Below are 21,065 nucleotides of genomic sequence, written 5' to 3'. Positions count from 1 at the left end.
TTCGATTCTGACTGGATGACTCAACACTTTTAAATTAGGTTGGAGCAGCTGTCCTTTTGGGTCTGTAGCATAGCTTAAAGATGTTGACTTTGGGCCTAGCTCTCTTAGAGAAATCATAGAGATGTTCTTAGGACTTCTAGCCTTCAGGTGAGAGAAAAACAGTCACAGATACCTAAATGGAAGATCCATATTCACAGGGACTAAGCCACGAAATGCTAGAGGCCAGAAGTCTTGAAGACCTAGTTATTAGTTCTTTGAAGGAGGGGAATTCTGGATGAAATATATCCTTGGCATAAGGTAGCAGCACTCCTTTCATTCACAAAAACTATCCCACCTGGGGCCTGAGGCCAGGCTTCTGTGTCTCTAGCCGCTGTACAGCCTCCAGTAAAAAAGGGACTTCTCGGAAAGCCAGGAATCCTGCCACATAGGGAGCATTCACAGCCACCACGTAGCAGTCTTCGTAGAGGACCTGTGATGACAGAAGAAAAAGTGACATTTTGCCAAGGAGCAAGACTAGTATTTTTAAGGTCATCTAGGTTAGAGATGGGCACCACAACCCATGAACTGAATGGAGCTCCCAGTTCCCATTTGACATGCCCTAAACAAATCAAGAAAATGGTTCAAATTTAACCTTCTCATGTGTTTGCAAATGTAGGGTGAAAACAGATACAGCACTGTAAGCCTCTGCAAGGCAAAGTATCTACTGTTACTGCAATATCACATTGCTCCCTGCAGTTCTAGAGACTTCTTTAAAATGTAAATAAAAGTAAATAAACATTTAGCATTTACTTAAAATATTAAGCAAGAAAGAAATAAAAACCCAGGTAAGAAAAAGGATTTCCTGCTTCTGATCTCAACTAAAATTTAAAGAAGTGTCACATCCCTTTCCTTTGTCTACCAAACTGTTCTTTGAGATTATCTCTTTCAAGTCTCAGAGCTGGGGAAAAAAAAAAAAAGCTTATCTCCTGCCAATTTTTTCTCTCTCAACAACTCCAGAATTTTGTATTTGGCAGCCAAGGCCAGGAATATTTTGATTGCTCAATGTAGTGAGCAATGTAGTGAGCAATGTAGAGAGCACAATCACACTTGTGCTCTCTTGCAACTAAAATGGCACTGAACAATATCTGTATTTTCAACACAATATTTAAAAGTGATTTCAAGAAGGTAAAACTGATATATTTTTACATACATCAGCTCATTCGCTATGGAGAAATCAAAAATACACCTGAAAATCTTTTAATCTAGCCCTTTATCAGATCTGGTGGTTTCTGAGTCTCTCTAAAGCAGGGGTTCCCAAGCAGGGGTGCGAGACGATATTCCAGGGGGTGTGAAAACTTGGGTTTTCAAAATTATAGTGTATATGCATAATTCGTTGCCGTTATTTCGAACTTTTGTAAGGGGTGTGAGATTATATCAGAAGCATAAATCAACCAATGACTCCCCATGCTGGCATCTACCAGGCATGCTCTAAACAGCTCAGAGATGGAAAGTAAATCTAAAGGATTTGTTTTAAATCTACATGCAAATGTACAGTACAGTAAATCTAAAAGATTTACTAGCAAGGATGGCCCAGGAAACTTACCTCTGTGGTGCAGGATGCCGTTTCTATTAAATTCGCGGGTTAAAGGCATTGCAAGGAAACGAGTAGTGTGAACAGCAAGTCTTCTTTATTCATTCACCAACAAACAGCAACAGAAAAAAATGGCGCACAGGCCTTTTATAGTGTCCTTGCAAAGGCCAACGTCAGCCAATGAATGCAAGGCTGTCTTCGCGCCTTGCGGGTTAAAGGCATTGCAAGGAAACGAGTAGTGTGAACAGCAAGTCTTCTTTATTCATTCATCCAACAAGCAGCAACAGAAAAAAATGGCGTGCAGACCTTTTACAGTGTCCTTGCAAAGGTCAGCATCAGCCAATGAATGCAAGGCACTGTCCCTTGCGCCTTGCGCATGCGGAGGTGCCAGAGTCAGGAATGGCTGGAGACAGCCAGTCTGGTGGCCGTGTGAAGAACCGCTAGGCAGCCTTATGGTTTGCCAGAAGTGTTGCTGGGGACCCTTTGCAACACTTCGTTGACAGTGGCCTGAGCCTGCTGACCCATGATTCAGCACCGGATCGCCCAGTGACACCTGTGAAGCCACCCAGTCTGGGTGCACGATCTGGGTGCAACCTGTCCAGTTTCGTGATGAAAGGGGTCCTTCTGCTGAGACCTCCAGCGATTCTGTACTGGCACCTATTCTGGACGCCGAACTTTCCCCAGGGCTTCAGGACTTCCTTCGTGAGTCCTATCTTCTTCATCTTGCTTGCAGCGATCCCACCTTTGTCGCCAGTTAAATTCACGGGTTAAAGGCATTGCAAGGAAACGAGTAGTGTGAACAGCAAGTAAATGGCGTGCAGACCTTTTACAGGTCCTTGCAAAGGTTCAGCCAATTGCAAGGTGCTTTTGCGCCTTAATGGAGACAGCCAGTCTGGTCCCAGGCAGCCTTGTGGTTTGCCTGGGACCCTTTGCAACATTTCTGAGCCTGCTGAGTGATTCAGCAGGCCCAGGACATAACAGTTTCCATCTACAAGAAGCACCTAGGGAAAAAAACCCCACACTTCAGTAATAGGTAACAAGTGGGAAGCTTTTTCAGTAATGGAGATGTCAGTGTTGCCTGTGTTGGTCTGCATGCATAAAGTATCAAAAAAGAAGGCAAATAACATTGGTGGTCCTCTTCCATAAAGTGAAACCTATGAATCTGAGTCACTGGAAAACATGAGTCTGCTGTGCCATTGTTTGTCTTCCCTCGAGATCAAATATATATATAAAAAAGTGACATGTTCAAACTCATATTCATTTTTTAGTTGAGATCCCACCCTAGCTGATGTTATCCAGGTTTATGGGTTTATAATTACTATCATCTCAAGCCAATGCAAGTTATGGCTATGCAGACTGGGAATTATGGGAATTGTCTTCCCATCAATTTGCAGGGTGCTTTAGTTCCAAGAATCTCTTTTTGCATCTGTTTTATGAGAGAAAAGTTGCTGGAGGACTTTATTGTGCTATCTTGGTGAGCTAGGGCCTTCCACAGTTTCCTAAAATGAAGCCTCTCTAGTTTCATCCTGGCAGAAAGGGTGCTTTCGATTCTGACTGGATGACTCAACACTTTTAAATTAGGTTGGAGCAGCTGTCCTTTTGGGTCTGTAGCATAGCTTAAAGATGTTGACTTTGGGCCTAGCTCTCTTAGAGAAATCATAGAGATGTTCTTAGGACTTCTAGCCTTCAGGTGAGAGAAAAACAGTCACAGATACCTAAATGGAAGATCCATATTCACAGGGACTAAGCCACGAAATGCTAGAGGCCAGAAGTCTTGAAGACCTAGTTATTAGTTCTTTGAAGGAGGGGAATTCTGGATGAAATATATCCTTGGCATAAGGTAGCAGCACTCCTTTCATTCACAAAAACTATCCCACCTGGGGCCTGAGGCCAGGCTTCTGTGTCTCTAGCCGCTGTACAGCCTCCAGTAAAAAAGGGACTTCTCGGAAAGCCAGGAATCCTGCCACATAGGGAGCATTCACAGCCACCACGTAGCAGTCTTCGTAGAGGACCTGTGATGACAGAAGAAAAAGTGACATTTTGCCAAGGAGCAAGACTAGTATTTTTAAGGTCATCTAGGTTAGAGATGGGCACCACAACCCATGAACTGAATGGAGCTCCCAGTTCCCATTTGACATGCCCTAAACAAATCAAGAAAATGGTTCAAATTTAACCTTCTCATGTGTTTGCAAATGTAGGGTGAAAACAGATACAGCACTGTAAGCCTCTGCAAGGCAAAGTATCTACTGTTACTGCAATATCACATTGCTCCCTGCAGTTCTAGAGACTTCTTTAAAATGTAAATAAAAGTAAATAAACATTTAGCATTTACTTAAAATATTAAGCAAGAAAGAAATAAAAACCCAGGTAAGAAAAAGGATTTCCTGCTTCTGATCTCAACTAAAATTTAAAGAAGTGTCACATCCCTTTCCTTTGTCTACCAAACTGTTCTTTGAGATTATCTCTTTCAAGTCTCAGAGCTGGGAAAAAAAAAAAAAAGCTTATCTCCTGCCAATTTTTTCTCTCTCAACAACTCCAGAATTTTGTATTTGGCAGCCAAGGCCAGGAATATTTTGATTGCTCAATGTAGTGAGCAATTTAGTGAGCAATGTAGAGAGCACAATCACACTTGTGCTCTCTTGCAACTAAAATGGCACTGAACAATATCTGTATTTTCAACACAATATTTAAAAGTGATTTCAAGAAGGTAAAACTGATATATTTTTACATACATCAGCTCATTCGCTATGGAGAAATCAAAAATACACCTGAAAATCTTTTAATCTAGCCCTTTATCAGATCTGGTGGTTTCTGAGTCTCTCTAAAGCAGGGGTTCCCAAGCAGGGGTGCGAGACGATATTCCAGGGGGTGTGAAAACTTGGGTTTTCAAAATTATAGTGTATATGCATAATTCGTTGCCGTTATTTCGAACTTTTGTAAGGGGTGTGAGATTATATCAGAAGCATAAATCAACCAATGACTCCCCATGCTGGCATCTACCAGGCATGCTCTAAACAGCTCAGAGATGGAAAGTAAATCTAAAGGATTTGTTTTAAATCTACATGCAAATGTACAGTACAGTAAATCTAAAAGATTTACTAGCAAGGATGGCCCAGGAAACTTACCTCTGTGGTGCAGGATGCCGTTTCTATTAAATTCGCGGGTTAAAGGCATTGCAAGGAAACGAGTAGTGTGAACAGCAAGTCTTCTTTATTCATTCACCAACAAACAGCAACAGAAAAAAATGGCGCACAGGCCTTTTATAGTGTCCTTGCAAAGGCCAACGTCAGCCAATGAATGCAAGGCTGTCTTCGCGCCTTGCGCATGCGTGTAAGGCTGGAGACAGCCAGTCTGGTCCTGGGCAGCCTTATGGTTTGCCCGGGACCCTTTGCAACATTTCTGAGCCTGCTGAATGATTCAGCAGGCCCAGGACATAACACCCCTCCCCCCTAGATAAAACAATAAGTACCCTTATCATTATAGCAGCACACATACATGTGTTCAATTGGCAGGTTGTTGTTATTGTTATACATCATGCCTGCACACAAGCAGACCACTCATCCATTGTTTAATACGTACAAGAATATAATCACAATGCTTAATACCCCTTTGTTTGACTGTTTGCTCTGCAATTTGAAGAACTAATAAGATTCCCTTGTGCTTGACAGAAACCTCACATAGTCTTTAAGATGTTTAGGTGGACCCTTGGCCCGCTGTGACCTTCTTATGGCCGGTGTGTGTGCCTGCCCTGCCAGCTCGCCTGCCAGGCTAGGCAAACCAGGACTTTGATGCCCCAAAGTCCCAGGTGACCCACCCAGCTGCTGACTAGCTGGATTCTCTAAATCCAAGCCAGGGTTCCTTGCGGGGGTGGAATACCCCAAGTCCAGTGGTGGGGTGGAATTTCCCAAGTCCACAATAGACTCCTCTTGGGAGCACTGTCCCTTGAGCCCAAGACCAGCAGCTGGATTGTCCTGAGTGGCTGATCTGCCCCAATAACCTATGGCCCCCCGTGTATGTGCCGGAGGTGCCAGAGTCAGGAGCCGCCTCCATGGCAAACCCCCTTTCTGGAGACTTTCTGTCTGGAGCAATAGCTGAAGTGTGCGAATGCCCCCTTTCTGCCACTGGAACATGTGTGGCAGCGTGTGAAGAACCGCTAGAGCAGGGAGACTGTGGTCCAGAATTGTGATTATGGTCCTCCTCCCCCAAGAGCAGAGCCAGGAGCAGAAGTGTTGCTGGGAAGCCTCCAGCGCAGTTGGTCTATGTGATGTCGGATGACGCGCCCATCGTCCAAGGCCACTTCGTATGACAGTGGCCTAGAGACCTTGCATACCACTGCTGTGACCCATAGATGTCCTGGTCCATAGTTCCTTGCCCAGACCGGATCGCCCACCTGTAGTCTCTTAGGTGCCCGTGGCTGTGACACCTGTGAAGCCACCCAGTCTGGGTGCACCCGATCTGGGTGCAACCTGTCCAGTTTCGTGATGAAAGGGGTCCTTCTGCTGAGCTCACCTCCAGCGATTCTGTACTGGCAGGCAGAGTCGCGATTCTGGACGCCGAACTTTCCCCAGGGCTTCAGGACTTCCTTCGTGAGTCCTATCTTCTTCTGTTGGTAATCTTGCTTGCAGCGATCCCACCTTTGTCGCCAGTTAAATTCACGGGTTAAAGGCATTGCAAGGAAACGAGTAGTGTGAACAGCAAGTCTTCTTTATTCATTCACCAACAAGCAGCAACAGAAAAAATGGCGTGCAGACCTTTTACAGTGTCCTTGCAAAGGTCAGCATCAGCCAATGAATGCAAGGTGCTTTTGCGCCTTGCGCATGCACGCAAGGCTGGAGACAGCCAGTCTGGTCCCAGGCAGCCTTGTGGTTTGCCTGGGACCCTTTGCAACATTTCTGAGCCTGCTGAGTGATTCAGCAGGCCCAGGACATAACAGTTTCCATCTACAAGAAGCACCTAGGGAAAAAAACCCCACAAAGGGGTACTTCAGTAATAGGTAACACAGTGGGAAGCTTTTTCAGTAATGGAGATGTCAGTGTTGCCTGTGTTGGTCTGCATGCACAAAGTATCAAAAAAGAAGGCAAATAACATTGGTGGTCCTCTTCCATAAAGTGAAACCTAGTCACAGAATCTGAGTCACTGGAAAACATTTTTGAGTCTGCTGTGCAAGTGCATTGTTTGTCTTCCCTCGAGATCAAATATATATATAAAAAAGTGACATGTTCAAACTCATATTCATTTTTTAGTTGAGATCCCACCCTAGCTGATGTTATCCAGGTTTATGGGTTTATAATTACTATCATTCTCAAGCCAATGCAAGTTATGGCTATGCAGACTGGGAATTATGGGAATTGTCTTCCCATCAATTTGCAGGGTGCTTTAGTTCCAAGAATCTCTTTTTGCATCTGTTTTATGAGAGAAAAGTTGCTGGAGGACTTTATTGTGCTATCTTGGTGAGCTAGGGCCTTCCACAGTTTCCTAAAATGAAGCCTCTCTAGTTTCATCCTGGCAGAAAGGGTGCTTTCGATTCTGACTGGATGACTCAACACTTTTAAATTAGGTTGGAGCAGCTGTCCTTTTGGGTCTGTAGCATAGCTTAAAGATGTTGACTTTGGGCCTAGCCCTCTTAGAGAAATCATAGAGATGTTCTTAGGACTTCTAGCCTTCAGGTGAGAGAAAAACAGTCACAGATACCTAAATGGAAGATCCATATTCACAGGGACTAAGCCACGAAATGCTAGAGGCCAGAAGTCTTGAAGACCTAGTTATTAGTTCTTTGAAGGAGGGGAATTCTGGATGAAATATATCCTTGGCATAAGGTAGCAGCACTCCTTTCATTCACAAAAACTATCCCACCTGGGGCCTGAGGCCAGGCTTCTGTGTCTCTAGCCGCTGTACAGCCTCCAGTAAAAAAGGGACTTCTCGGAAAGCCAGGAATCCTGCCACATAGGGAGCATTCACAGCCACCACGTAGCAGTCTTCGTAGAGGACCTGTGATGACAGAAGAAAAAGTGACATTTTGCCAAGGAGCAAGACTAGTATTTTTAAGGTCATCTAGGTTAGAGATGGGCACCACAACCCATGAACTGAATGGAGCTCCCAGTTCCCATTTGACATGCCCTAAACAAATCAAGAAAATGGTTCAAATTTAACCTTCTCATGTGTTTGCAAATGTAGGGTGAAAACAGATACAGCACTGTAAGCCTCTGCAAGGCAAAGTATCTACTGTTACTGCAATATCACATTGCTCCCTGCAGTTCTAGAGACTTCTTTAAAATGTAAATAAAAGTAAATAAACATTTAGCATTTACTTAAAATATTAAGCAAGAAAGAAATAAAAACCCAGGTAAGAAAAAGGATTTCCTGCTTCTGATCTCAACTAAAACTTAAAGAAGTGTCACATCCCTTTCCTTTGTCTACCAAACTGTTCTTTAAGATTATCTCTTTCAAGTTTCAGAGCTGGAAAAAAAAAGCTTATCTCCTGCCAATTTTTTTTCTCTCAACAACTCCAGAATTTTGTATTTGTCAGCCAAGGCCAGGAATATTTTGATTGCTCAATGTAGTGGGCAGACAACTACATTTGTGCTCTCTTGCAACTAAAATAGCACTGAGCAATATCTATATTTTCAACACAATGTTTAAAAATGCTTTCAAGAAGGTAAAACTGATATATTTTTACATACATCAGCTCATTCTCTATGGAGAAATCAAAAATACACCTGAAAATCTTTTAAGGAATGGCTGAATCAGTAGAAAACATACATATTCATGCATTCAGCCCTTTATCAGATCTGGTGGTTTCTGAGTCTCTCTAAAGCAGGGGTTTCCAATTAGGGGTGTGAGATGATATTCCAGGGGGTGTGAAAACTGGGGTTTTCAAAATTATAATATATATGAATAATTCATTGCTGTTATTTCAAACTTTTGTAATGGGTGTGAGATTATATCAGAAGCGTTCTAGGGGTGCAGGGTATAGAAAAGGTTGGGAGACGCTTCCCCAAAATAACCATTGTCTGAAGAGGTGCTCTTGTAGGCAACTATGACGCACATGGGAATTTGATAAGAAGTAAAATTATAACTCCGTAACTTCACTCTGAGATAGCAAAATTGGCAAAGATTTAAAAAAACTTTGAAAATGCTATATACAGTGGTGGCGAACCTATAACATGGGTGCCAGAGGCGGCACTCGGAGCCCTCTCTGTGGGCACATGTGCCATTGCCCCAGCCTTGCCTCCCCTCGCGACCCTCTCCTCAGCAGCAGCCCCCCTGAAGGAGAATCGCCCCCAAGCATGGCCCACACGGAGCAGCGCAGCCATGGACATGGCAGCCAGGCAGCATAGACAAGACTCTTCCCTCACACCTCACCATGCAGTTAATGCTGCAGGGCGCGGGCAGGGGGTGTGGCTGCCATAGTGCTGCTGGGGTGCCTGGGTGATCTGTGGTGGGCCCTGGAGAAAGTGAGTGGTTCTATGGGCAGGCGGGGCAGGGGATGGGGGGCAGAGCAGGGGCGGGGCAGGGAGTGGAACGGGGTGGGGCCAGTTTTTAGGCACTCGGTCTCTAAAAGGTTCACCATCACTGCTATATACTCTTTTCAGCTAGAGAATGTTGATGGATTGATAGTCCTCAACATTTCCCAATTTGAGAATCAGAGGACTGGGAGATCACAGTTTGAAAAGTGACAAGTTAAACTGACAATAGCTGGACCATAGCTAAATTTGACAATAGTCCCAAAACTCACCACTGACTCTTGAATTGCTTCTAAGATTTTATTTTCAATCCTACTATGGAAACAAATGTCTCAGTAGTTGGAACCCACTCAGTAATTAAAGTTACTAAGGCAGGCAGTCAAACTTTTGGAAATTGGATTTTTAATCTTCTTAATATATTAATCCCAGATGTGCAAAAATTCCTTGTAACGCCTTTAGCCTTTTATCCTTGTTACCTCAAGTTCTGGGTAGCTGAGCACCACTAGTGAAGCACAGGCACGTGTGGCATCTTCTTTGAGATAAGACAAATCCATTCCTCCAACTCTTTCCAGTCCAATAAAGGAGGAATTGCTCTGCCATTCTTTTGTGTCCTGTTCAATCACATCTTCTTTCATCTGGATCTGTTGACTAAAGAATACAATAGGACTAGATAAAACCTGCCTGTTCCCAGTATCATTTAAGGCAAAAAGCACTATGGGTGATATAAAAAGTGGTAACAAATGAAAGAGAGAGAAATGCATGTAAACCGACAAATGATGCTTCCAAAATAGAATGTTGAACTATTTTGAATTTTTTGAAAAAGAATTTTTTTTCAAATAATCATTAATATTTATTGGTTTCAAAGAACTTAAGAAATGACCCTATTCTATGCCTCCACTATTAATCCATTGAAGAACATAAAAACAGCCACACAAATCTTCTAGCTTCCACTGTGGCTGACCAGATGTGGGGACTCCATAAGCAAGAAATTAACCCAGTATTCTGCTCAAGTTGTCTAGTAACTGTATGTGGAAGCATAGTGCCTCTTATACTGCGGCTAAATATCTTCAATATCCTGGTGGCAATAATCCCACTACTCAATTCATAAACAGGAATCCTGGGGGGTCTCCAGATATGGACAACTTGTGACCGTCCACCTACTTATTGAGACTAACAGGAACTGGAGAGCTCAAACAACTTGTTTTAAGTGTCCTACAGTATTTTCTTCATCTTCTCTAAATCTCCCACTATTTTTCATGGGATGATCTCACCTTCTAAAGCTGAGCTATAGAGAGAAAAACTTCTCCATCTTCATTAACGCTGTATCAGATTGCGTTGCTATCCTGTGATCCTTTGGTTCTCTACCCAAAATACTCTTTTCTATGCTGAAATGTTCTACTTGAACTGCATCTTTCTCCAAAGAGCTCTGCTCCAGCTTTTGATTTTTACTGACTTGTTCTGTGCCCTGGAGAACGTTGATGGATTTCATGGGCTTTTTTTCAGATGGTGGATTAAATGTCACTGTAGGCAGGGCTGTGTGGTGATCTGGACTCCAAAGGGAGAAACACAGGAAAAGATGTGCTCCTGTGCCAGCCAGGCTTCCCTTTTTTCCCCCTTCGAATCAAGATCACAGCTTGGCCCTACTAGAGAACCCGGGGGAAATCAGCTGACAATGTCTAGATCCGGAGCCCTGAATTCCGGGAAGGAGGCACCACATCGCCTCCTCTCTGCATGCTCCGGGCTGCTCGCGTTCTTGTATAGAAGCGAGTCCTCTTCACCTCAGGGCAGAGGGGAGTCCAGCCAGTTGCCCCTAACGGCCTCCCATCGCTTCCCTCCCTATTCCCAACCCGCCAGGTAGGTGGCAGCTTGCAGGCAGGCGCCCTCTATCCCTCTGCAGCCAGGAGGGACCCAGGAGGCGGAGCCAGTCTCAGTAGCTCAAAGAAATACAAATCCCAGGTTCCCCGGTAACAGGAAGATCTCCCGAGCCTTCTTCATCCCTGGTTCCCCCAGTTGGCTCCCAGCGCTGCAAAGTCTCTCCTTCTTCCTCCCTTGTTCCCGTCCTGTCCGTCATTGCGTCCGCGCCCTGGGTTTTCGTACTTCCTGGGGCTCCTCCTGCACGATTACGATGCCCGGCACTCTGTCCCTTCCTTGGGCTTCCTGTTTGCACCGAAGGGCGGAGGCATGAGTGACCGTGCTGGCTTGGAATCCAAAGCGGGTTGGATCTGCTCCGATGGAGCGTCCATAGCGGCAGCTATAACTCTCAGCTTTTTCGACCGAGAGTGTCCACAGCCATATACGTGCTTAGCACACGACTAGATGGCAACAGGGAGATGGTTTTAGATAACGTCTACCATTCGAGATTTAGTCCAGACGTGGCAGTTCTGGTGCGAAGTCACTAGTGTTCAACACGCTTGTGAATAAATCCAGAAATTACACCCATTCTCTAGCGATAGCTATGGGTAATTAGTTTGATGAGGAAACAAATTTCCTGTTTCCTAATTAGAAATGGAAAATCTTGTTGCTGTGCGGCTCCGAATGGGTAATCTTACAGAGTACAACTCCAGGAAAGTTAAGTAAAAAAAAAAATCCAATTAAGGAAATTTCATAAAGGGGGTAAAAGAACCGACTTTATTGGACATACTATAAACAGGAAAAATTACCATCGAACAGAAAAAAGATTCCCCTCTCATTAACTAAAATGAAAGGAGAAATTACCATTAGAACACACGAAGAGCAATGTCTTCCCAATTTTCCTTACAGGTGGCAGGTTGGGTGACTTTTCTTTTGCCCTAAATGATTAGAATGTGTGGTTGATACCCCAATTCTTAGAAGGTTCCTCTCACACAAAGAATCTCTGAACAAGTTAAATCTATGGTTCATGAATTACATTCACATAGCAATGACAAGATGTGAGGTAAAGCTCCCTGCTTCGAAAACATCTGTGGTAAAATTGTTAACGGTTTTAGCTTGGTGAATTGGTAAATGTCAATTAACTAAATGTTAAGCAGTAAAACCAAACTGTCATGTTCCCTAGCTCAAGAAAGGTAATAACGTTGTAAGGTGCTATAGAAGTAATAAGGGACATAGTCTGAACCCTTTTGTAACAAGGATTTTTTATTATAAGAAAAAAAAGGCTAGAAAGTAACTTTTATAAATTGCAATTTTTGAATAGTGAAAAAATAAGTGGAGGCATAATGTTCTCTGCCAGCGCAATGTATTAAGACATTATTCCTGTACAATGGAAGGAAGAACACAAACTCCATTTCTTTAAATCCTAGAGGACTGGAATGACAATGCCTAATGCATAACTTGCTACAAAAATATCAATTAACTATTAAAAAAGAATGGAACTATTTAAATACATATTTATCTTTGGCAGCCAAAAACTTCCAGTCTTTTATTTTTTATTTATTTAGAGCATCTTTTAACAGGAAAAAAATTAATTTCCAAAACTGCTTAGAAAAAAAACTCAGTAAATCAAAGAAAGTGCAACCTCATGGCCTGTTTCATATAGTATTCAATTCAGAAGACTATCAGTAAAACATGGTTGGGATGGTTCACTTACATACTTGCTTGATTCTATCTACTTGCTCAAAGACATAGTCTCAGAGAAGTAGACAATTCAGTATATGAGAAAAGAAAATTACAAAGAAATTATGTCCCTGGTTTAAAAAAAAAAGACAACTGATAGCATTTATAAAATCCAGGGAAGTCTAGGGCAGGGCTTTTCAACCTTTTCACCCATTGTACCACTTTTAGGATATGGCAACATCCGAGTACCACCATTCACCTAGCAAGGTGTCAAAAACTTGATGACCCCCCCCCAAAAGGAAAAAAGTGATAAAGTACAGGTAGTCCTTGACTTACAACAGTTCGCTTAGTGACTGTTCAAAGTTTCAATGGCAATGAAAAAGTGCCCCCCAAGCCACAGCTGAGCAAGACACCTGCCTGCCTGCCCGGCCTCACTTTTCTTCCGGTCCGAGGTTTTCATTGTTGTGAGCATTTCTGTTAAGGATTGGCAGAGGGGGTGGGGTGGGAGGTGTTTGGTTTTTATCCCCCTCCCATCTGCTGGGTGGTTGCAGCAGGTTTTGGTCACTTCACATGACCCTGGGACACTGTGACCATCATAAATATGAATCAGTTGCCAAGCATCTGAATGTAAATCACAAGACCTGGAGATGCTGCAACATTCCAGCTGATCGGCGCTTCTTCTGGGCTCAGCAGGAGCACCAGGATCAGTGCTGCTTTCCAGCTGATCGGCGCTTCTTCTGGGCTCTGACAGCCCTGACAGCCCTGCAGCTCCAGCCATCTCAGGCTTGTGTGGAGCTGCCACTGGTTCAGCTCATTCCCCCCCTTCCCCGCTACCACTTTTCTAGGATGGTTGCGTACCACCTGCCAGGTGCCAATGTACCACAGGTGGTACCCGTACCACTGGTTGAAAAGCCCTGGTCTAGGGAAAGAAGATTGTTTCTCTGCTCCCTGCCAATTCTAAATAGATTAAAGAGGAAAATTTATAATGAAGTCTATAAACCCAAACTTACAGACATTACATGGTCCTTTCAGAAATCTGTTAACAATGAAAATAATTTTCTTTGAATGAAGGGTAGCTATCCAACTTGTATTTTCTAGAAATCCTTCATTATCTAAAGCACCAACTCCTTTATGTTTGTGCATCACTATTTATTCACATATCGCACCACAATCCTTTAATTAAGGATCACCCTAAGTGCAAAAACTTGTTATCTCCTTCCTTTCTTTTTGTACAAGTATAAAGAAAAACCAACAATTAAATACACTGCTCTGCTCATCAGTGAAGAGTGAGGAAGAGTGGAAAAGTATCTGGATTAATTTCCTGGACCGCATCCACCCCGTTTAAAAGTAGCAGCTATTTTCCAGGCAGCAATACACTGGGAAACCTGGATATCTTCTGGGAACATATCATCCAAGTCCTGAAGCTCACTGCTACCTTTTCCTTCAAGATAGGGAATAAATGCTTCTTTCAGGCTGGAAAAAAAAGAAAACCAATAAGCCCAAAACAATAAGATACTCTGCAAAACAGGATGTATTTCACTCTAAAAGGGATTGGGCTGCTCACACTCTTACCTCCACGTAGGACTGTACTCTTCTCCAGTTCTGGCATGTTTCAATTTCAACATGATCATTTCATGCAACTCTTGAAGGAAGGACTCCAGCGCTGTCTGGGTGAGGAAAGCTTTGAGAAGATCAATACTATCCACTGTGAGTTCCTCTTTATAGTTTGCGCTGATCTCTCTAAAAGGATCCTGGATAATACATTATGAGGAAGAAACGGAGAGAAACAGTTAAGCCGGGAGCGGAGAGAAAACCGACAAAAAGTGTCTAGTGAGCACATCCTTATCCACATCCTACCTTTTTCAAATACAGCAGCTGTTCTGATTTATGACTAGAAAGGAGCTGCCACAATGAAATGGCATGCTTTAGCTGACATCGGCCCAGTGCCTAAAAGAAATACGAACATACACAAACAAACATAAAGGGTTATTTTGCAAATGATAAAGCAAACGTATTTCTAAATGGCATTCATGGATGGCCATTTAGGCAATAAAGCCAAATATTAATATCAGCTTTTCTAGTAAATTCTAGAAATCTTTTAATGGGAAGAGCACTTGCCAACATTTTTCATGTAAATTCTGTGCAGACCAACACCAAAGTCAACTCTTGTATGAGACAACTGATGCCAAAGGACAACAAACATTCCGCACTGCCTTTCAACACCTTATAATTCAAGGGCATCTAGATTGTATATTGTGGATTACATCTCTGACACCATAATGTCTTGGCCCACTCTAGGGCTATCCTGGGAAGAAAGAGGTTTTCTAGGTGATTATAACAATGGAAAGGGGTTTTTCTAGCTGACTATAGCAATGTTCCAGTTGGTGAAGGCAGTAGTCTTCTAGACAAAGAAGTAGACTTTTTAAAAGCAGGACTAATTATAATATTACATTTAACTACAAGCAGCAAAATCAAATATAATTAAAAAATTAGAAGCCAGGGTGCACAAAATGTTTTGCCATGAAACATTTCAAATATTAATTTAGTGATGTTTCCTATCTTGAGAATTCAAACTATTCCAATTGTTAAACGGAATTCTTCTGAATAGTGTTTGAATCTGGAACAGAATTACAGAACATCCATATTTCAAGCATTTTCTCAATAATTAAAAATGATCTGTTCTGCACTCGAAAGCCCAGCTTTGAACTTAAGATTTAATTAAGTTTCACATTTAGAAGTAAGATGTTCTAAGCACTCGTTTTTTTATCTCTACTTTTTCCTCTGGATGATATATCTTTTGGATGTTATTCTTTATTTTATGTCCAGAGATGTTAAACTACTTATAGTTGTTATAATTGGTCAACCTGGAAAGTTGCTTAATAAATCCTAGAAAGTACTACTTAAAATGTGGTAATGGCCATTGGCTGCCAGTAGAAACAGTGGGATGTATTTGTTTTACTTATAAATGGCTTGTAAGTAAATAACCTGTTTGAAATGCACTTACTTGATCCATCAGGGATCTTTTTAAGCTCTCCAGTCGTACTATGCTTTTCCTTTCCATCACCTGAATACTACCAAAGCACAGTCCAATTAAAAGGATAATTCTGTACTATAATCTCAAGACCGATATTTACCACTCATGAACATATTTAGAAACTTTTTTCAGTGATCAGAACAGTACAGATCTGATCCAAGTGAGGAAAACATCAGCTACCTTTCTCAGTCTGAGCTACACATACAGTATATAGCCTCAGCCTCACTGGCTTTTCTCTTTCCTCTTGCAGAGATGAAAGATGAGCCTCTGATCCCCTGCACTCACCTTCATCACTGGAAGACTTATCTGATTGCTCATCCGCAGGACATTTTCAGTGTAATCAGTCAAAGTCATATGTGAATCACCTCCAGTTGTAGCCAAGAATCCTAAAATAATTTCAGTGACCGAAAGTGCATCACAGATGTCAGTGTACAAAACCAAGTCCCCTCTGATCATGCCCATTTTAGAACTTGAAAGAGAGCTCTGTAATAGAAGGAGATAAGATCAACTGGTATTTTATTCCTGAAACATTTTTCTATAAAAAAAGGCATTTATGCTATCTGACACCTCTTCAGGGCATGTAAGCAATGTAAAACTGCACACATATTCAAGCAAGCTGCTGCTTTCACCAATGCTCAACCTCCATACAAAGTTTTTTCTACTAAGTAATAAGTAAGACTCCCAAGATAAATAGGTAAAATTACTTCAACTGAACAGTAAATTTTCTGGAGACTTTAGCTAAGTTCCCTCTTTAGCCACCAGGGTGCACTGTCTGCATGGGTAAAGACTTCAGGGAAGTTCCTTCTCTGACCACCAGGGCGCACTGTCTGGGTAAGGACTTCAGCGAAGTTCCCTCTTTGGCCACCAGGGTGCACTGTCTGTGTGGGTAAAGACTTCAGAGAAGTTTCCTTTGACCACCAGGGTGCACTGCCTGTGTGGGTAGAGACTTCAGCAAAGTTCCCTCTTTGGCCACCAGAGTGCACTGTGACTAGTCTGGTCTGTGCTGTTAACACAAGCTTGAATCATTTGTTTCTTTCTCTGCTGGCATCTCAAGGAGAGGGGGTCTCTTTCACCCAGCAAGAGCCAGTTGTCATAGCAATTAATTGCCCTATTTACAACCGGGCTGATAAGCGATGCCTCCACGAGGGATATTCCTTTGTTAGCTTGTCTATTAAGCCAGTTCTGAATAATTTCTCAAGTCAAACTCAAACAGAATTCTTTCTTACTTTCATCAAGGAGACAACTTCTTTCGGTTGGGAAGGTAAATTATCTCTATTTACTTTGAGCTTAATTACTTCCTTTCTGTTGGAAAGGCATTCCTTCAACACACACACATCTCTTCACTCCCCACCAACACATTCCTGGCATTCTAATCCCACTGGTTTGCATGCAAAAGAAAGGGAGGGAAGAGGCTTGCTTCAGTTTAAAGTCTCTCTTTTCACCTTTGTGTAAAGGCACAGCTTTAAATGTTTTCCTGAGATCTATTTTTAGTCTTTCTTACTCTAGCCAAGCAGATGTATGGATGCATTATATGCAGGAGTTCTGGGAATGTTGCTAGCAAGCAGCCAGTTAAAGATACAGCTTTAGTTTTTTGCCAAGCATGGAAAGTAATATCTCTTTTTTTACTTTTGCCAAGCAGATGCATAGAGTTGAATTATTCCTTTTTTACTTTTCTGGAACCATGAACTGAGATGCATTATAGTTCTGATCCAGATAGCATAAACTCCACGAAATGGTTTTAAACAAATATTTATTGTCCAGGAATTCTAAGCAGAGACTTATTTTGCAGTAGATACATCCGGTCATTTGCATATCTGTCCATTCCCGTAGGTAAAAAAGTAATAATTCCCCATCTCAGCTAGGCATGGTAACCAATGCCAATTGATGCTTGATGCCAATTGATGCTTGATTAAAACAAAGGCTTTACAACCATAGTATATAGCCAGGACATCCTGTCATAAACCTTGAAGCCCCTCCCACTGACTAGATAAGATATAGGACTGACTAACAACTAAACTACATTCCCTAGAAGCCATCTCTTAAGGAGACAGTGTTTAACCCTTTAAATGCTAAATGCTCTAACACAGTTCTTAAGCTAATATATGCTCTGGCCAGAGTTATACTGGTCCAGCACAGTAAACACACACCTTCCTATAAGCAATGCATATTGAACATCCCATGGTTTACAATCAAGTAAATAAGCACAAAATGGAATGACAGTGAGATTTGCTTGTCTTTTTCTCTTTTCAAAAGCTCACCTGAGTTTTCAGCTTTGTCTTGATATTGCTGAACAGATGCTCATAGTTTTGGTCACATCTGTGTATCAGTGTGGGTATGCCCTATTAAGAAAGGGAGCAAAGCAAATGCTTGGTCAACACTTCTTTGTAAGAGTATCTTCTGGACTAGCAGTTTCGATCTCACAGGCTCCGGAACACTAACTAGTTGCCTCACATTTCTATGATGCATCCTGACAGTCCCCATATGTCCTTTATTAAAAAGGACAGTCTTTTATTTCAGACAGCTGTCTTTTAGATTTATGTATTTGTTTTCTTGGTTTTGCTCTTGAATTTTCTTCTTAAAGCAAAATTATAAACATACACAATTATCTTTTTTTAATCCTGATGTTCCTCTTTCAGATTTGCCCCCTTTCAGGTTTGTCCTTTATTTTTTTCCCCAAGAAAATTTGATCACGGTGCATATACCTGCAATGTGATCCTGGGCTTCCCTTGTAGGAATCTACTGACAACTTGCTGTTCAATTTTTTCCAGGTCAAATTCTTGCAGGGCCTCTCCTCCTTTCTGCACGCTATACTGGCAGTTGGACAGGATGACTGGGATCAAATCCTTTTCTACTTCGTAACTGATCATGTGCAGATCGGCCACTTCAGCAGGGCTGAGAGAGTATCTGTTGAGAAGTAAGAAGGGAAAAAAAGAGATAACCAACTATGCTGTTTGCTCAGCAGTATCTGTCAGCTGCAGGGAGAACAGACAACTGCATACTGCCGCATAGTTCCCAGAGACCGGTGAGGTCCCACAGATTGGACCTCCTTCAGGTCCCGTCGGCCAGACAATGTCGGCCGGCGGGCCCTCGGGGAAGGGCCTTTTCTGTGGTGGCTCTGAGCTGGTGGAATCAACTTCCCCCCGAGATTCGAACTACTCCCACCTTGCCGGCCTTTAAGAAAGGCATTAAAACTCTCCTGTTCCGACAGGCCTGGGGTTGATGTCCCTGGGGGGGGCGGGATACGATTGGGACATGCTGCATGAATGCACTTATTTTACTGTTTTATTGTTATATTTATTGTTTTAATTTTGTACGCCGCCTTGAGTCCCTAGGAATTGGGCGGCATATACATTTTATTAATAAATAAATAAATACCTATTGGCATCCATTGAATCATTTGCTATGGTGTTGACGAAATCATTGTGCAACTGAATGAGGTAGCTGACCAATGATGTGGCACAAAGGCCTAGACCTCTCCGACGAGGCAAAAGGATTTCAAATGGATCTTTCACAGTGCGGTCCGAACTGCAATAATCTTTAGGAAGCTTAATTTGACCTGCACGGGAGAAGGAAACCAGAAAACTTTGGAAGCCAGAGACGCCATCTTATTGTTGAATACTCCCCTTTGTTTTTGAATCACTTATATAATGATTTATTGCATCACACTTGCCCCCCTCCCAGATATTGCTGATGTGCAATTCCTTCAGCCCCTCCATCCCCACCCCTAACTGCACGGCCAATGATGAAGGATGCATGAGGTCAGCAAATTTTAGAGAGCTACAGCTTTGGCTTTATGGGCTACAGTCTGTAGGCACGTTGAAGATAATAAAACATGCTTTTTTTCTTTTGGTAGTATCAAGGAATCCCTTATTGTTCCCATTTGATCTGACTGATAAAGTAAGCTCGAGTCTCACCATTTGTTTCTATGGATAATCTGAGCTTGTTCCACACATCCAGAAATTTTTCTACTCTGCCTTTCATTAGTAATCTGACACCTCCTAGAGAATGCAAGAAACAGAGTAAAAACAGATGGGATATTGCCATTCTGATTTTTAAAAAAATGAGACAATAAAAAGAACTTTGCTGCAGCAGGCTAAGATCTATCCAGCACAAGATACCACACCATTTTTCATGGCTGTCAGTCACAGTTATTATTTCATCCCTGACAACCCCAAGGACCCTAGTAGTTCTGGGGCATTTAATTCAAAGGTTTAATTTAGTTAGCATATATTTCAGAAATAGATCTATAATCTGGAAAGACCAACCACCCCAACAGGATGACGTGAAATCCATTAAGTCTTTATCCTTAGGCATAATCTACTGGTAGCTCTCAATTTATGATCACAATTGGGACCAGAATCTTGGTCACTGAACAAAGTGGTCATTAAACAAGATGCCCACATGACCCCTTCACTCAATGACTACAATCCCAGCTCTTCCAGTTACAGTCATTAAGCAATTGTGCAAGTTGTTAAGCAGACAGAGTGCTAGAGCTGCCTGTTGAATGAGGGCCAGCAATTTCCCTCCATGAGTGGAAGGGAACTCTTGTACTAATTTGCAGAAACAAAGCTTGGATCTTCAAGATCCAACCTTCACTTATACAGGCTGCCACAGGATCCTTTCTACCACCACCTCTGTGCAGAAAGGAACCTCTGTGGTGGACCGCAGAAACGAAGCCTGGATCCTGAAGGTCAAGCTTCACTTCTGCAGTCTGCTGGAGGAATTCATCTTCCCTCCATATGCAGAAGATAAGTGCTCTGGCTGGCTGCAGGAACAGAACTAGGATCTTTGGGATCTGAGCTTTATTTTTCTATCCCACTGGAGTTTGGGTTGCCTCTATATGCAAAGGGGAACTCATCTGAGGGGCTGCAGAAATGGGGCTCAGATCTTCGATGTACTGTATAACCTCTGTTTTGGTAGCTCTTTGGAAGTTACCCTCCCTTCTATGCACAGAGGAGAACTTCTTCAAGGAGGTACAAAAACAGATCTCTTGAGATCTGACCTCTGTTTCTGCAGCCCTTCAGAAGACTTCCCCTCCCTTCCATGCAGGGAAGAGAACTCCTCCAAAGAGCTGCAGAAGTGGAGGTCAAAACCTTCAGGATCTCTGCTCCAGATTTGCAGCCCAACGAAGCAGTTCCCTTCCTCTCTCAGCAGGCAGCCCTTTTTGCTCTCATTAAATAACTAATCCTAAGTGGAGGACTGCTAAATAGAGAGGGGGGATTTATGGTTCCCACATTGAATGAGAAGTTTCAAAATACCAGTTTTGTTTGATCTAGGTTGCATCAGTTTTGATGATGTACTATCACAGAACAAGGAAATGAAAAGGCAAATTTAAATGATTTGTGCCAGTAATCAAGTTGATAAAAAAAAAAATATGGGGCATCATTGGCCCAAAAGCCGGACTGTTCCCTTCCTAAACCCTCAGAAGGCCAGTGGGGGTCAACAGGGAGGCTTCTGGCAGGGGAAG

At 42.5% G+C, this 21,065-nt stretch overlaps 1 protein-coding gene and 1 pseudogene across 1 annotated transcript; both read right to left on the bottom strand.

Annotated features, from left to right (window-relative positions):
• Positions 1-6,075: 6,075 nt before the first annotated feature.
• Positions 6,076-12,869, bottom strand: LOC120307520 (endonuclease V-like). Its single transcript, XM_039342378.1, has 4 exons — positions 9,510-12,869; positions 7,424-7,558; positions 6,497-6,523; positions 6,076-6,204 (listed from the first exon to the last, which is right to left on the bottom strand). Exons 1-4 carry the CDS (start codon positions 9,792-9,794, stop codon positions 6,076-6,078), a joined length of 576 nt encoding a protein of 191 aa, XP_039198312.1. The 5' UTR covers positions 9,795-12,869.
• A 500-nt stretch (positions 12,870-13,369) lies between these two features.
• LOC120309126 overlaps positions 13,370-21,065 on the bottom strand; it is a 144,445-nt pseudogene continuing 136,749 nt past the window's right edge.

This window comes from Crotalus tigris, unplaced genomic scaffold, assembly GCF_016545835.1.
Source record: "Crotalus tigris isolate CLP2741 ecotype Arizona unplaced genomic scaffold, ASM1654583v1 scf7180000017551.9496454, whole genome shotgun sequence".
In the NCBI taxonomy this organism is placed as follows: Eukaryota; Metazoa; Chordata; class Lepidosauria; order Squamata; family Viperidae; genus Crotalus; species Crotalus tigris.
Note: the sequence above shows the minus strand (reverse complement) of the source record. Positions and strands in the feature narration are given on the sequence as shown.